General features: G+C 42.8%; 1 protein-coding gene across 2 annotated transcripts in view; it reads left to right on the top strand.

The window, feature by feature from the left end:
* The window catches only part of EBF2 (EBF transcription factor 2), a 202,483-nt gene that overhangs the window by 156,193 nt on the left and 29,891 nt on the right, over window positions 1-16,399 (top strand). The window contains exons 8-10 of one of the 2 annotated variants that reach the window (XM_009212724.4): window positions 167-284; window positions 2,063-2,193; window positions 3,153-3,279. In XM_009212724.4, coding sequence (XP_009210988.1) covers window positions 167-284; window positions 2,063-2,193; window positions 3,153-3,279 — 376 coding nt within the window. Of the gene's footprint in view, window positions 1-166; window positions 309-2,062; window positions 2,194-3,152; window positions 3,280-16,399 lie in introns of both variants that reach the window. The other variant, XM_017961873.3, reaches the window with a different exon arrangement.

Here is a 16,399-nt window from a genome sequence, read left to right as displayed (position 1 = left end):
TTCTGACATAATTACAGAAGGAGAAAACTCTGTTGAGTCCCAAGTTCTGTCCCATCTCCCCTTTGCTATATGGAATTGTGGCAAAAAAGAATTTTGGTGCATTTGCTACTTTATGTGAAACTAATTCCACTGCACCCGCTTTTTCCTTTTTCCTTTCAATATGCAGGTTGTGTTGTCAACAACAGTGAACGTGGATGGACACGTCCTAGCTGTTTCTGACAACATGTTTGTTCATAACAACTCCAAACATGGACGGAGAGCAAGAAGACTTGACCCATCAGAAGGTAGGGCTGCCTGCGCTCAGCATAGTAGACACATGAAATTCTCCACGAATTTCCTTGTTCGAACTTCAAATTTATGTCTCGCAGTCAGAGAAGAGAAAGTACACAGGACCATGTGTGTTTTTTTCTTAACGAAGTTGTAAACACGGACTCCAGCCTGCTCCACTGTAAGCCCCACACGTCTACCAGCCCGTGCCAAGTCCTCATGCCTCCCACTCTCTTCCATTCTGTTCTGTGTTTTCCTTTTTGCGAGACGGGCATTTCAGGCAAACGTAGACCTATGACATCTTAGTTAAACAGGAACACTGCAGTGCCAGACATGTATGAATAAGTGTCAGATGTGCCCTTAAACAGATTGTAGGCAAAACAAAACAATGTTTGGAAAGAAACTGACGCTAATTGATTTTTGTTTGCTTGGACAAGAAGAAATCATGGTCTGTTCTGGGTAGTTTTCCAAGTGCATTAAAGTAATTAGAAATACTGGTAACTGTTAAACTTCAAGTTGTCCAAAAAATTCAAGTATATCGATGAAGATAACTGACAAATCTAAGTAAATTCCATTTTAGTTATTCCCCTTCCTTCTGCACGCCCCAACTCAGTGGTATAGAAAGACCTTATAAGACAGAATGTATGGTCAAATTAGGCTACTATTCTAGTGTGATGTTTTGTTATATATTACCACCGAACCCCCACCTCCCACGCTAACTCAGCCTGAAAATGTATCTTGTATCATTGTAAACAGGAATTAATGAACTGAAAGAAAATGATTGAATCAGTAAAGAATTTGGAGTGGTGTTAATTCTCCCACAGTGAGCACTGAAAGGGGAGAAGAAAATCCCAGAGTTCAGGACTAGGAACCCATCCAGTTTCTTTTGACTGATTGGATGTGATTGACTGGCTGTTCAAAGGGGGCTCATGTTTTTGGAGTCCTGCCAAAGTTCTCCTCTACCTTTGACCCTGTCAACTTTGGAAATGGAGTGATGGATTGACTTTAGTTATGGCCTGAAAACCATATTGGGTTCCTGTTGGGATATAAAGTCCAGAGGCCTGGAGCATATGGAAGAAGTGGGGAAAATCCTTCCTACAAAGTTAGTAGAGTGATTAGAAATTGTCTCTTGATAGAGCTGAAAAAAGCCTTCAACTATGATAGATTTTGCTTTCTCCCTCTCTCTCTGGCCCATTAACAGGCCTTGTAAATCTTAATATCTTAGGGCAGAGGAGGTGGGGAGAGAAAGGGGATTTACACATTTCCAGTGTGATCAACTTATAAAAATATGGGCAAAAACAACAGGGTTTTTCAAACACCCTTTGCACAATTGCCTAAGTGTTTTACTTTTTCATACATAATGGTCAACTCATTAGGCTTTAATGACTCGGTGAAAACCAACAGCCAATTAGGGAATGATGGCAAGTCAACAAATCTCAGCTTGAACTTCTTGGAATGACCAACAGCTTTCAAAAGCAGCCCATCCCCAGCACTCTAAGCTTCAACCATATATGGTGTCCAGCCCTTCGAATGCAAGGGCATTTTTGTTTATTTGTGGTTGTCCAATCCTTTGAAGGCAAGGATTCTTTTTCTTATCTGTGGTGGGGGATATCACAAAAATTATACATGAACCTTTTTTTGTTTGTTTGCTTTTAGCTCATCAGTTATCATTAGCATTATTGTATTTTATATGTGGCCCAAGACAATTCTTCTTCTTCCAGCGTGGGCCTGGGAAGCCAAAAAGTTGGACACCCATGAAAGAACAAACCTGACTTTTTCTTTCCTGTCTTCTTAGCTACCCCCTGCATCAAAGCCATTAGCCCGAGTGAAGGCTGGACCACAGGAGGAGCCATGGTCATCATCATTGGGGACAACTTCTTTGATGGTCTCCAAGTGGTGTTTGGGACCATGCTTGTATGGAGCGAGGTAGGCAGAGGCACCAGGCTTACTCTGATTTCCTTTCGCCCAAAGATTGTTTTGATTTGGGAAACTAGTCATTCCTAGAGCATCAGCAGCACAAACACCAAGGGTAAAAAAGCATAGAAGTCATAGCAAATCGGGCATGAGTTTCTTAAGAAGATAAGTATCCACTGAAGTATTATTTAAAATGGTGAAAACTTAGAAATCTAGAATTGTAAAGTGATGGAATATCACTCCACCGTTAAAAAATGTTTTGGAAAACTTCAAATGATACAGGAGAAAGGATATGCTCACACTGTAATACTAAGCAGAAAAAAAATAAGGATAACAGTGCCTATGGATGTAAAATCTAGTTATATAGCACACATTTATAGAAGGGTACTGGAAACAAAACAAATGTTGATATTGATCATCTCTATGATGTTAATTTTTTAAAAATATTTTTCTATAATTTCCAAATGTTCTAAATTGGATGTGTTTGACTTTCATCATAATATAAAACATTACAAAAAGATCAGTGACAGTGCTAAGTTGGAGTTGGAACTTGCCAGATCAATATTTGAAGTCATAAGCAGGATAGGAGTTCAGCAGAGGAAAGGATTCCAGGGATGAGGGTGGGGTTGGTAGCAGGAGGTGAGAGGGACTTGGGCTGGGCTTGTAGAAATAAAGGACCTAGATTGGTTGAGTTGAGAGGAAATTCCAAGGTTGTGGGGCAGGGGGTGGGGCGTGGAGAGAGAGAGACACACACACACACACAGAGGGACGGACAGAGACACACACACACAGACAGACAGAGACAGGACAGGGATGTTCAGAGTGTATTTGGAGCTAGAAGTACTACAGTTAGAGTAGAGCAGAGAGAAAGCAGCCCCTGGGGAACAATAGTGGGAGATGCTGTACACCTTATGTCCTTGGTGATGGCTTGTCTAATGGGTATTTTATTTCCCTGCCTATTCATTTCTCAGCTAATAACCCCTCATGCCATCAGAGTACAGACTCCTCCCCGGCACATCCCAGGCGTGGTGGAGGTGACATTATCTTATAAATCTAAACAGTTCTGCAAAGGAGCCCCAGGAAGGTTCATTTACACAGGTAGGTGAGAAAATGATGCCAAGAGAGGCCGGCTTCTGGTTTGCCTTTGCGCTAATTCCCAGTATCTGCACTTTATAATCATCCTGATGTTTCTAGGTCTTTTTACTGGTGTGGAAAGAGTGAGCTGAGTGATAGATGTTGAATGGTGATGTGAAGGTTCACTTCTCAATTAGTATTTTATTTAAGCAACTTCTGCATGATCTGGGAGATCACAGCAGCTCATTTCAGGAACACACCTCTACAAATTTAACTCTGTTGAAACCATGCTAGAACCGTCTTTTATCCACGTGGTCAGATTAAACAATGGACAGTTATTGGCTGTAACTACATTTTCTTGAAAAGATTCAAGAGAGTTGCCCAGTGATGTTGGAGAGCAATTTGAAGTATTTTAAAACTTCAAGAAGGTAAAAATCATATATTAGTCAATATTTGTTGAATTTCTACTTTGTATCAATTGCTTTTTCTAAGAGAAGGATATGGATGACATGTAAGACATGATCCCTTCCCCATTTGGAAGTTTAGAAACTTTTGAAGGAGACAACGGTATATTGCGAAGAACAGCTGGTGAATTCATAAATTTGAAATGTTTGGTATTTCCAATGAATGGAATATGAGTTTCAGAAAGACAGAGTCTAGTATGGGCAAGAGTAATGGGGTGAGGTGCCAAGGAAGATATGAAAATTGAAGACCATATTTAAGGACAGGGAGAATTTGGACGGGCAAAGAGAGAAAGGGAGAATGTTCTCACTGTGGTAATCACATAGGCAAAGGCCACAGGGTGAGGTGAGCACATTCCTACAGGACCAAAAGCTCGTCTGACAGCTGTGGCAATGCATTTTGTACTTACACTGGAACTTATCCTACATGTGCTGGGCATGTGGAGTCCGTTTTCATGCTGCTGATAAAGACATACCTGAGACTGGGTAATTTGTAAAGAAAAAGAGGTTCAGTGGACTCATAGTTCCACATGGCTGGGGAGGCCTCACAATCATGGCAGAAGGCGAAAGGCACATCTTACATGGTGACAGATGAGAGAATGAGAACCAAGCGAAAGGGGAACCCCCCTGTAAAATCATCAGATCTCGTGAGACTTATTCACTACCATGAGAACAGTATGGGGGAAACTGCCCCCATGATTCAACTCTCTCCCACCGGGTACCTCACACAACACATGGGAATTATGGGAGCTAAAATTCAAGGTGAGATTTCGGGGGAGTCAAACCATATCAGCATGGGAGGGAAACAAAGCATAAAACAGCTTAAAAACCTTATGTAGTACCTAGTGTAGTCAAATTCCTAGAGACGGAAAGTCAAATGGTGGGTACCAAGGGTTAAGGGAGGGGAAATTGGGGATTTGTTTAATGGGTCCAGAGATTCAGTTTTGCAAGACAAAAAGAGTTCTGGATATGGATGGTGATGATGGTTGTACAGCAATGTGAGCTACTTAGCCCAGTTGAGCTGTACACTTAAAAATGATTAAGATGGTAAATTCTATGTTATGTGTATTTTACCACATTTTTTAGAAGTTAAAAACAAAAGAAGCCTTGTAAGGGAATTTAGACTTGACTTGCCAGGAAATAAGAAGGCATTGAGGGTTTCTGTGCAAGGAAGAGTAACTCAAAGATAATGTCTTCAAAAAAAGAAATGGTGTTGATATAAAGACTGAGTTAATTGGGGAACAACCAGAGGCAGGAAGATCAATGAGGTATTATACTTTGACAGAGAAAATAAAGAGTATAGAGAAAGAAATACATAAACCAAAAATTATAGCAGGCATATTATAAATTTTTAATAATATTATTTTATAGATACTATAGTCTCTCATTTGCACTCTGATTCCTACTCTTGTTAAAATGTCAATGTCTGGCTAGCTACCAATTAGGAGTAGATGGAAAGAGGTAATGTTTAGGTCTATTTATTTAAAATTCAGCCTTTGAATTTTCTGTCCTGAGATAAGCACATCTCAGGTGTTATTTTCTGTGGATCTATGGGAGATTCTATTGCAGTCACAATAAAAAAAATTACTGGTCCAGCTCCAAAGGGATGTAGTTCATTCATTCAAACTAGTATTTATGACCTGCCTGCCATGGGCTGGCACAGCTCTAAGCTCTGGGGTATAGAAGGGAGGAAGGTAAAGCCCCCATCTTCATAAAGCTTATATTATAGAGGGGAAGACAGACAAGAAAGAAAATAAGTGACATAATTTCAGATAGTGAGAAGTAAGGGAAGGAGAGTGAGGGAGGGTTGGGCAGGCTGGTTAGGGAGGCCTCTCTGAGGAGGGGACATGGAGCAGAGACCTGAATCCCAGGATGGGGCCAGCTGTGGAAATCCATCCCCCCTTCTCTCCTTCCTCCGTCCTCCTCTCCATCCACATTCCCTCCTCCATTGCAGGAGCTCCCTGGGGCTGGGTTTTCCATTTGGTCCACTGGTATTCACTGGAGAAGTGCTTGGAAGTCCATGAATCTGGGGGAGGGGGTTGTCACAGGTAGAGGGTACAGCAAGATTACAAGTGGGAGGGAGCCTGGTGTTGATGGGGAAGAGCAAGAATGCCCGTGTGGCTGGAGTGGAGTCAGTGGGGAAGAGAGTGATGGGAGATGAGGTTGGAAAGTCAGGCAGGGCAAGGACTTTGGATGGGAAGACATGGAAGGTGTTGAGCAGACGAGCAACCATCATCTAGACAGGATTTAAAGCCACAGGACCGGATGAGATTACCATGATAGGGTGGAGAAGTCCAAATATGGTGCTTGGGAACACCAGCATGCAGGATTAAAGATGACAGGAGGAACTTGGGAAGGAGCCGGAGAAAGAGTGGTCAGAGTAGGAGGAAACCAGGAGCGTAGGCTGTCCCTGAAGTCAGTTGGAGAGTGGGTCTTGTTCCAGGACACTTTTTGCATGTAGAGCTTCTGGTATCTCTAGTGTTTCAAAGACACCCGTAGACGTGGGTGATGGAGCTGGCCTATAAGGAGATGGGTAGGTATCATAACAGGCACATTGCAGTCAATCCTCAACTCTCTATTGAAGTAAAGAACAATCTCAATAATAAGTAGGGCCATTGATGTAGACGTTTGGAACCAGGTGTTGTGTACGTGTGTGTGTGCGTGTGTAAAAGGGGTCCTCACCCTCGGCCACACTTTAAATGATCAGTGCCTAGGTCAAACCCCAGACCAATTAGATATGAATTTCTGAAGGTAGGACCCAGGTAGAAGTGTCACCCATTTATTTACTCAACAAACACATGCTCTGAACACACAAAATCAATAATATCAGTACACCTCTATCAGCTTACAGTTCTAGAATGGGAGATGACAAAAGTTTAAAAAAAAAAAAAAAAAGGGGAGATGGCTACTGTTACATTATAATAATTAGATTCAGCCCCTAAAATAAAAACAGGGTTATAGGGGCACTATGCAGGGAGTGACTAGCTTTGGGCAATCAGGGAAGGCTTCCCAGAGGAGGTAATAATAGATGACATTTTTGAAGCAAAGTAGGAATTTGCCAGACAGAATGAGGAGGCTGTGGTCGACAGATCTTGGAAACACAGTACCTAGCAAAAGAGGAGCCCATACACCTGTGAAAATAACAGATGTTATGTTATATGTAAATTCAAATAATTTGAGAGATTAAGGGACTATGAAGATCATCTAGTCAAAGACCTTCTTTTGCAGGAGAGAAAACTGAAACCTAAGCAGAAGTGATTTGCTAGTAATTGCCTGTTGAATTAAAGATGGCGTTAGAACCAAAATTCAGGCCTCTGGCCATCGTGCCTGGTGTCTTTCTGATGCTACTTTAGCAAGTCGTATCAGAAAATATCTCTGTTTTCTTCATGTGCTGAGACATGCACAACTTTTGCGTGAAGTGTATATTTATTGAGCAATGCTCGCTGTGCTCAACATTGAGCTCTATGCTGGGGCTATCGGAGAGAAGTCAAACCAGTGTTTCCCACCTTCCTGACATTACAACGCGCTGACGTAAAGGTGAACTGCTCATGCTCTGGAATTAGATACCTGGACTCATAGCGTGGCTTGCCTCCTGAATTGTTCTTGAATCTTGGGGAAGTGACTTAACCTCTTTTTCCCCCGTCTGTAAAATGGGCTACCTACAGAGCTGAGGACTAAAGGATACAGGGCATGGCAACTGTGGTGGGCTGGCAAAGGTTTAACAACGGGCTCTTCAGGAAGAAGGTGATTTTCTTTTTTAAAGCATGGGTTTATACCATTTACTGATTTCCATGGTCAAATACTCTCACCATGGCAGATTGCAAGTTACCACTCAAATAGCTCACAACGTTCCTGAAAACTTCACCACCTGCCTTCACAAGCTGGTGCAGCCAGGTCTCTTGATGGAAAGTACCTGGGATAGAGAGTGGACAAAATGGCCCATATCTTATTAGTCAAAAAGTGGTTTATTATTTATATTATTCTTATTATTACTGAAATGGGAAAAGTCCCCTTGTCCCCCTCGCAGGGTGTGCGATGGGTCTGTGGCTCCCTTGTTCAGTGTCCCACTGCTCAAACCTCTAGGGGAGCATGCACATGGGCAGGCTGTGGGGCTCTGACCCCATGGCAGTGTCTGGGGTGAATGTTTACAGCTGAAGCCCCAGTGGGGGTGTGTTACAGGTGTTCTTTTAATTTAGCTTTCCATAGGCGGCTTGTGTTACTCACCTCAATTAGACCCCTGTCTTATCACAAGGACAGAGGGCTTTCATATTCCAGGGTTCTTGCTTTGGTGTAGCGGAACAATGGGATCACACCTGGGCTTGGAGAATGAGTGCAAGGTTTTATCGAGGGAAGGTAGCTCTCAGCAGATGGGGGAGCCACAAGGGAGATAGATGGTTTTCGCCTGGCCTTTCGGCAGCCCAGGTTCTCCTCCGACTGCCCCAGCCACATTCTGTGTTGTTCTGCCGGTCGGTGGCCTGCCAATGCCTGTCGGTGCGTTCCTCTGGATGTCCAGCTGGCCAGGTGTTCCTCCGCTGATGTATGTCTGCCTTCTAGGGTCTTGGGGTATTTATAGGCACAGGATGGGGGCATGGCAGGCCAGGATGGTCTTGGGAAATGCAACATTTGGGCAGGAAAGCAAAAATGCCTGTCCTCACTTAGGTCCATGGGCACAGGCCCAGGGGTGGAGACCTAGCCAGGGACCATGCCTTCCCCTCCCCAGCACTTCTGTTCCCCACTTCCGTACCATTTAAAGGTACCACACCCTTCCTTTGCCAGCACTTCTGTATCATTACCACTAGCCTTATCAGTATGGAGACTGACTTAAACAAGGAATTGCAAACCTGATGAGGACTAAAAGGAGTTGTGTAGGATGCTGGGAACATATGCCAGGGGAATTGAACCTCCTTAAACTGAGTTGATGGGGGGGATTTAGAATAGACGAGAGGAAACAGTATGTGCAAAGGCCCTGGGGTAGGCAAGAACATTGGATATATTTTATGAACAGAGCAGAAAGAATAAGTTTAAGAGAGGCTGCATTCAAGCTGCAAGGGAGGGCAGGGGCCAGGTCACATCAAGGCTTGTTTTTTTCAGCTCTTCTTCAAGCGTGGTGGGAAGCTTTGGGAATATTGCCACCATCAGATCTGCCTTTTAAAAGATCATTTTGGCTACAGTGCAGAGGATAGCTTGGAAGCCAGGTTGGATGCAGGGAGGTCACTTGGAGGCCAGTGGGGTGGCCCAGGCCAGAAATGATGGTAACTTGGAGCAGAGTGCTGGCGGTGGGGACAGGCAGAAGTGGATAAAATTTAGGAGGTAGCATTGACACAACTTGATTGATTGGATGGGGTGAAGGTTGGGGAGGGGAGGGAGGGGACAACGCTCAGGTTTCAGAGTTGAAAAATTGGGTGGGTATAGTTTAGAAAGTGATTTTTTTTTTAAGGTATAACGTGCTAAGGGAGTTCAGAGGAAGGACAAAATACTTCCAGCTGGTGGAGAGGTGGGAAGATTTAATATTGTAAAGATGTCGATTAATGAATACATTTAACACAGTGCCAATCAAAATACCAACAAAATGTTTGGGGAAACTTTACAAAAGTTCACCTGGGAAGGAAAGGTGCTAAAAGAGGATTTTGAAAAATGAGAGGCCCTTGCCCTGCCAGACATTAAAACCTATTTTAAGTTTCAATAATTAAAAGAATATGGGGCTTTGTAGGAACATACAGAAATGTCATGCAACAGAAGAGAACATTTAAAAAATAAACACTTTGCACACATTAAGGGTATAAATACTTAGGTATTAGTAGGTGAGGGAAGCCAGGTCAGGTCAATGTAGAAAAGATGGAATGCTTAACAAATGTGCTGGGCCAACTAGTTAAGCATTAAAAGAGACAGTTAGATTTTAAATTTCATAGCATATAAACTAAAATGTATTCAAATTAAACATTTTTATTAAAAATGTAGACATTTCAGAAGATTATAGATTTAAAGAATAATTATCATTTTGAGACTTGTGAACATTGAGGCTAAAGACAGGCACCATCAAGCAAAAGATATGATTACGTAACAGGAAAATGTTTGCGTCAATATGCCAGGCATTAAAGGGAAAAGGACAACCTGAGAACATATTTGCTCTACGTGGCCTATTATCTTAGCTATAAAAAGATTTTTTCCTTTATTCAGAAAAAAATTTATTTCGTGCCTACTGTTTGTTAACTGCTATGTTATACATTGTGGAAAAAGAGGAGAACGTTAGGTATCTTAGAAATTAAAGAGGAAAAGACAAATACCCAACTAGAAAGCTAGCAATGAACATCAAGAGTTAAATTCAGGAAGGAAGACAAGTAAACAAATAAACCTTTTATAATAAAAAAATCCCAACCACATTAATAAATAAATGCAAATCAAGGCAACAAGATCATCTTTTTTTCCCTATCAAGTTGGCAAAGATTTTCTTTTAAACAAATGAAAATACTCAGGTTGACAAAATTCAAAGACAATGGGGACTTTCTAAGATACTACTGCAAGATACTACTGCAGGATACTCTAGACAGGATTTAAAGCCACAGGACCAGATGAGATCGCCATGGAAGAGTAGAGAAGTCCAAATATGGCACCTTGGGAACACCAGCATGCAGGATTAAAGATGACAGAAGGAACCTGGGAAGGAGCCTGAAAAGAAGTGGTCAGGGTAGGAGGAAACCAGGAGTGTGGGCTGTCTCTGAAGTCAGTTGGAGAGTGGGTCTTGTTCCAGGACACTTTCTGCATGTAGAGCTCTGGTATCTCTAGTGTTTCAAAGACACACCTGGACGTGGGTGATAGAGCTCTAAGGAGATGGGTAGGTATCATAACTATCTAAGATACTACTGCAGAAGTGTAAATTTGATAAGAGAACACCTGAAGATGTATGTGCCCTTTGACCCAGCAATTCTACTTCTAGAAATGTCTACCTAGGAAATAATTGAGTTTGCTGGAAGACCGTTCATGGGAGTTTATTATAATGAAAAATTGAAAGTATCCTCAGTGCGAATCTTAAAACCAAACAAGTTGTAGTAGGGAATTTCTGAAATAATCCTGCAACCGAGGAAACACATCTAGACTAATACTGGGAAGTGTACAGTTCTGGCGACTGGGAGGAACAGAGGCGTTGACATGCTGGAGTCAGCTCACACAGGCTCACGAGAACTGGCAAAGTTTCAGCAATTTTGCTGTTAAATTATGTAAGCAAATTGAACATTATGTTAAAAACAAAGGTAATACATACTCAAGACTTGTCCTTTCATACTACATTAAAAAAAAGAAGAAGAAAATATCCTCATTGCACATTAGGGGATTCATTAAACAAATAAGAGAACATCTATACTTTTTTAGAGACATTCAAAATAATGCCATGGATGGATATTTATTTACATGAAAGGCATCTGTGATACGGGTTTTAAAGGAGCTTTAAAATAGTCTGCATGATATGACCCACTGTTTAGATATATGAAAAATGAGTAGTTTTACAAGCAACCCTAGTAGGGTACAGAATTCTGCATGCTGAGGTGTTAACAATGGTGGTTTCTCAGTGTTGTTGTTATTTAAATTTTTTTCATGTTGCTTACTTGTATCTATTTTCTAGTACAATTAAATAATTTAAAAATTAGAACCAGTCGGGCGAGGTGGTGGGCGCCTGTAGTCCCAGCTACTCGGGAGGCTGAGGCAGGAGAATGGCGTAAACCCAGGAGGCGGAGCTTGCAGTGAGCTGAGATCCCGCCACTGCACTCCAGCCTGGGCGACAGAATGAGGCTCCGTCTCAAAAAAAAAAAAAAAGAATTAAAAGAATAAAGTATGGCACAATATAGTGTCACACGTTTAAATACTGAAACAATGCACATTAGTAAACTTGATTTTTCAGGTACAAAGTATTTCTAGCCTGATAGCTGGTGGTACTTCTTCCAGAAACTGCCTTTGAGAAGGAAGGGCCTTCAGGGGCAGTCGGGGTGAGGAGGGGAGGGACTCAGGAGTTTGTTTGTTCACAAATAAAGAAGAAATCAAAACTACAAATGCTATCAGGGATGGCTCAGGAGTCTGGCCACTCTCTCGGAAAACTTCCACCCCGAGGCTACTGAGCGAAGTACCGCCTGGGTTGGCGGAAACAGGAAGCTGATGTCATCCATGGAGGGTTCTAGACCCCACAGGAAATGCTTTGGTGGCCTCCTGTCTTTCCCACTGAACTGGCAGCTACTGACATGAAAAACCAATTGCCTCTTAATCCACCATCAGTGCTTCCCCAGGAACCTGCTGATGGGCTGTTCCACCTCAGAGCTGAGTCTTCACTCAGGTCACCTGGAGAGCCATGTCCTCTTCCCTAGGAGGAGAAGGACAAGGCCCTCCCGTCTTTCCAGCCACCCTGAAGCACTGACCCACGCACCCTGGACGCCTGGGCCGCTTCACTGCAGGACAGTGCTCCTAGGCTGCCGTAGGCCTAGACGAACCACTCAGCTCCAATGGCAAGGTGGACAAAAAGTCATTCTGGTTCTGGAGGAAAAGGCAAAACTTGAAACCTAGAGAGTTTAAAAAGGTGCAGAGTGAGTGCTGTGAGCAGGACAGGATCTGAGAGGAGATGCATTGGACCAGCCGGAGGCGCTGCCTTCAGGGGCTGGCCTTGTGGTCCACTGCTTGTGTCTACTTTCACCCGATCACTGACCTCTCTGAGCCTCATTTCCATTATCTGTAAAGCTCTGGTGCCAATTATGCTGTTACCCAAAGGTGTTTCCCTAATTTGGCCGATCATAAGAATTATGCTTGGCACCATTCTAGACAATACCAAATCATACTCTTCTGACAGAGTCTGGGAATCTGTATTTTAAACAAAGAAATGAGTTTGAGAAACCTGAGTTCTGCTCCTGAGGCTGTTGGAGAGGCTTTCTGGCCTATAAAGCACTCCACCCATGGGAGGGTTCTTATGAGACTGGGTCCGTTCACCAGGAACACAATATTAGTGTTTACTCTTATGTAGAACCCTCTAGAGGGAGAGTCCTGCAGGAGACTCCAGAGAACCTTTCCTCCTTCCACCCGTGCCCCACTGCACACACTCTGTGGTCTGTAGTCCAACGGTTGACATTTTCTGTATCCAAGGATACACCACCATGACAGAGCCAAGCCCATTATTAGGTGTACCTGGTTAATTAGCCACACCCGCATGGTTGCCACTGCCAACCACAGCACAAACAACCTCAGGGCTCTGAAAAACAACACATTTTCTTTGCACATGTGACTTTGCAGGTCTATTTTCCACCAACCATTGTTTGCTAACGTGCAACTTGCTGCTGCACAATTGAGAGAGCCACATGAGAACAGGGCTCATTAGGGAAAGTCCAGTTGCCTCTTAACTGGTTTAAGACCTGGAGGAAGTATGCCAGGCTAGGCAGAGAGAAGAGGAGAAGAGATCCTCTGTTTTCCTCCCAGACTTTTCCACAGAGAACTGGCAATGCAGAAAAATAATCCTAGTGGGGCACCCAATAGAACCACAGTGTCTGGTTGTGCAGAGACTTCTTGGCTGTCTTGACTTCAGGTGGCAGCGAGTATGCAGGGAGAGGATATCAGAGCATGGTATTTGAGGGTGGAAAGGTCATTGTCTCTAACTGTCAAATCTGCACCAACCACAGAATCCAGGGCAAAACACAATGTGTGAGGACATGGGGGTAAATGAGCATAGCTTTTCACTATTGTTCCTGTGGTTCTTTGCAGAACCTGGGCTACACATTAGACAGCTGGTTAATAAGTCTTTTGTAAGTTCTATCATAAGACAGAATAATAAGCAAAAATGACAGTAGTTCAATAATCACATCTGTCATCTATTAAGTACGTAAGGCAAGGCTCTGTCCTACAGGCTCGAGTATCACCACCTTTGTCTGTGATGACAGTTCAATGAGTATCTCAACTTCATAGTTGAGATCCTGCTACTTAGAGAAATTAAGTCACTTGCCTAATGTCACCAAGCTATGATGAAACCTAGATGTCTTATTCCAAAGTTCTGCTCTTAACACCTAACCTGTACTACTTCTCAATACTGTACAGTTTGTTAGAAAAAATGATACCAAGGCCATCTGTTTGGTCTTGTCTTGTTTTACTTGGCAGATGATGCCTTGGCTCTCAGGCTGTGACTCTGGAGAGGTGCACAGGAAATAGGCTGTGGCTGGTGAGCATGAAGGGGGTCTCAGAAGGTGCCTTACCTGGGCCCTGGTTTTCAGATTGCAATATGGGAATATTTTTTCTACTCTCCTGAGAGTGTCTGAGAATCTGTATTTTATTTTAGTTTTTATTGTTATATTTTAAGTTTTATTTTACTTTAAGTTCTGGGATACATGTGCAGGACGTACAGATTTGTTACATAGGTATACGTGTGCCATGGTGGTTTTCTGCACAGATCGATCCATCGCCTTGCTATTTGCTATTATAATGCACCCTGCATGCATTAGCTACTTGTCCTGATGCTGTTCCTCTCCCTGCCCAACCCCACCTGCCAACAGTGCATGCTGTTCCCCTCCCTGTGTCCATGTGTTCTCATTGTTCAGCTCCCACTTATGAGTGAGAACATGCGGTGTTTGGTTTTCTGTTCCTGTGTTAGTTTGCTGAGGATGATGGCTTCCAGCTTCATACATGTCCCTGCAAATGACATGCTCTCATTCCTTTTTATAGCTGCATAGTATTCCACAGTGTATATATACCACATTTTCGTTATCCAGTCTATCATTGATGGGTATTTGGGTTGGTTCCAAGTCTTTGCTTTTGTGAATAGTGCTTCAACAAACATATGTGTGCATGTTACTTTATAATAGAATGATTTATATTCCTTTGGGTATATACCTAGTAATGGGATTGCCAAGTCAAATGGCAGTTCTGGTTGTCGATCCTTGAGGATTGAGGACCTGTCTTCCATGGTGGTTGAACTAATTTAGGGAATGTGTATTTTAAAGAAATGAGTTTGTGAGACCTAAGTTCTGCTTATGAGGCTGTTGCAGAGACTTTTTGGCTTATAAGCACTCTACCCATGGGAACGTTCTTATGAGACTGGGTCCTTTCACCGTAAACACAATAGTAATGCCTGCTCTTAGGTGGAACTTTCTAGAAAACTCAAAAAGCAGGAGTCATGAAGGGGAGGCTCCAGTCACTATGATGTGCTAGTCTCACAGCCTGTGAAGTGCCTTGAATTCTTTAGAAGTCATAGAAATTATCCTCTCTACAAATAACTGAAGTTGCAGGAGGCCAAGAAATATGAACTCCACATTTTTATTAAGCTTGAGAGAACTTGGCGCCGGGGCAGGCTGTTGTATAGAAGAGAGCCGATGACAGAGTGAAGAGGCAGGAATTTGCATTCCAACTTTCAGGAAAAACAACTATTCTTTGTGCCATTTTTCTAACCTAAAAATGGGGATATACTTACCCCATTAGAAAGATAAAATTATATACATATGTAAAGGTATTTATGTATATAAATATAGAAGCACAAGCACAATTCACTGTTGTAAGCATCTGGTGGGAGGATACATGCAGCTCTGGGAAGCTCTGGGCAGCGTCCTCCCTCATTGCTGTTGCACCAGTGCTGGGCTTCTTTGTGTGTCTTTCGGAAAATGTGGATTCTTCTTGAAAGACCTACCACATCGTGCCCTGAATATCTCGATCTAGATTAGAAATCAGGTTTTTGCAGGAGACAGAGAAGGCCAAGGCAGCCCAAGAATATGGACTTTGCAGGTGAGGGGCAGGGGGTCACAAGGAAGCAGGTATTAAAGGGTGGAAGCCTTTCAATACCTGAAATTCCAGTACTTTGGGAGGCTGAGGCCAGAGGATCACTTGAGGCCAGGAGTTTGAGACCAACCCAGGCAAGATTCCATCTCTAAAAAAAAAAAAAATTAGCCAGGCTGGTGGGGTGTGGGGACTATAGTCCCAGCTCTTGGGAGCCCAAGGTGGGAGAAATATGTGAGCCCAGGACATCAAGGCTGCAGTGAGCTATGATTGCACCACTGTACTCCAGCCTGGGCAACCAAGGGAAACCTTGTTTCTTAAATAAATAAATAAATAAATAATTTTTTAAAAAGAACCCAGAAGTTCTTGTAAGAAATAAATAAATAAATAATAAAAGGTGGACCAAAGGAGCAGAAGAGATTGACCATGCCCCAGCTGGCCCAGGTACATGCAGAGTAGGTGCTTGATAAGAGGTGTGCAGGAGAACTTAGAGGTCTACATAGACGACCTGCTAATTGAGATGCACCAAGAAACCAGAGAATTCATGCCAACTAACCCTCTCTCCCAGAATACTACTTATCTTCTACTTTAGCAAAAAACAATTTTTTTTTTTCCTATTCGTTATTTGGGGGAAAGTGTTCAACAGGATTAAGGCAAGAACAGGCAGCAGCTGGGAGGAAAAATTAGAGACTGAGGTTTTTCCACATACCCCCAAATCATACCCCAAACAGCCTCCTGCCGGAGGCTCTGTGCGAATTGTGGCGCCTGCCTTCATAAAGCTGTGCTGCACAGATGTGCAAACTGGATTTCAAATGTTAATAGCTCATCCACTTCGCATTTTTTTTCCCCCGTATAGCATTATCCTGGAAAAAAAAAAATCCCATTGAAGAAATGAATCTGATTTTTAGTTAAAAATACCCAATTCAGACATCAGAAACTGGCCCGAGTACAACTATTCCCTG

Source organism: Papio anubis, chromosome 8, assembly GCF_008728515.1.
Source record: "Papio anubis isolate 15944 chromosome 8, Panubis1.0, whole genome shotgun sequence".
Lineage (NCBI taxonomy): Eukaryota > Metazoa > Chordata > Mammalia > Primates > Cercopithecidae > Papio > Papio anubis.
The sequence above is the reverse complement of the archived record's forward strand: the minus strand, read 5'-3'. Positions and strand labels throughout refer to the sequence as shown.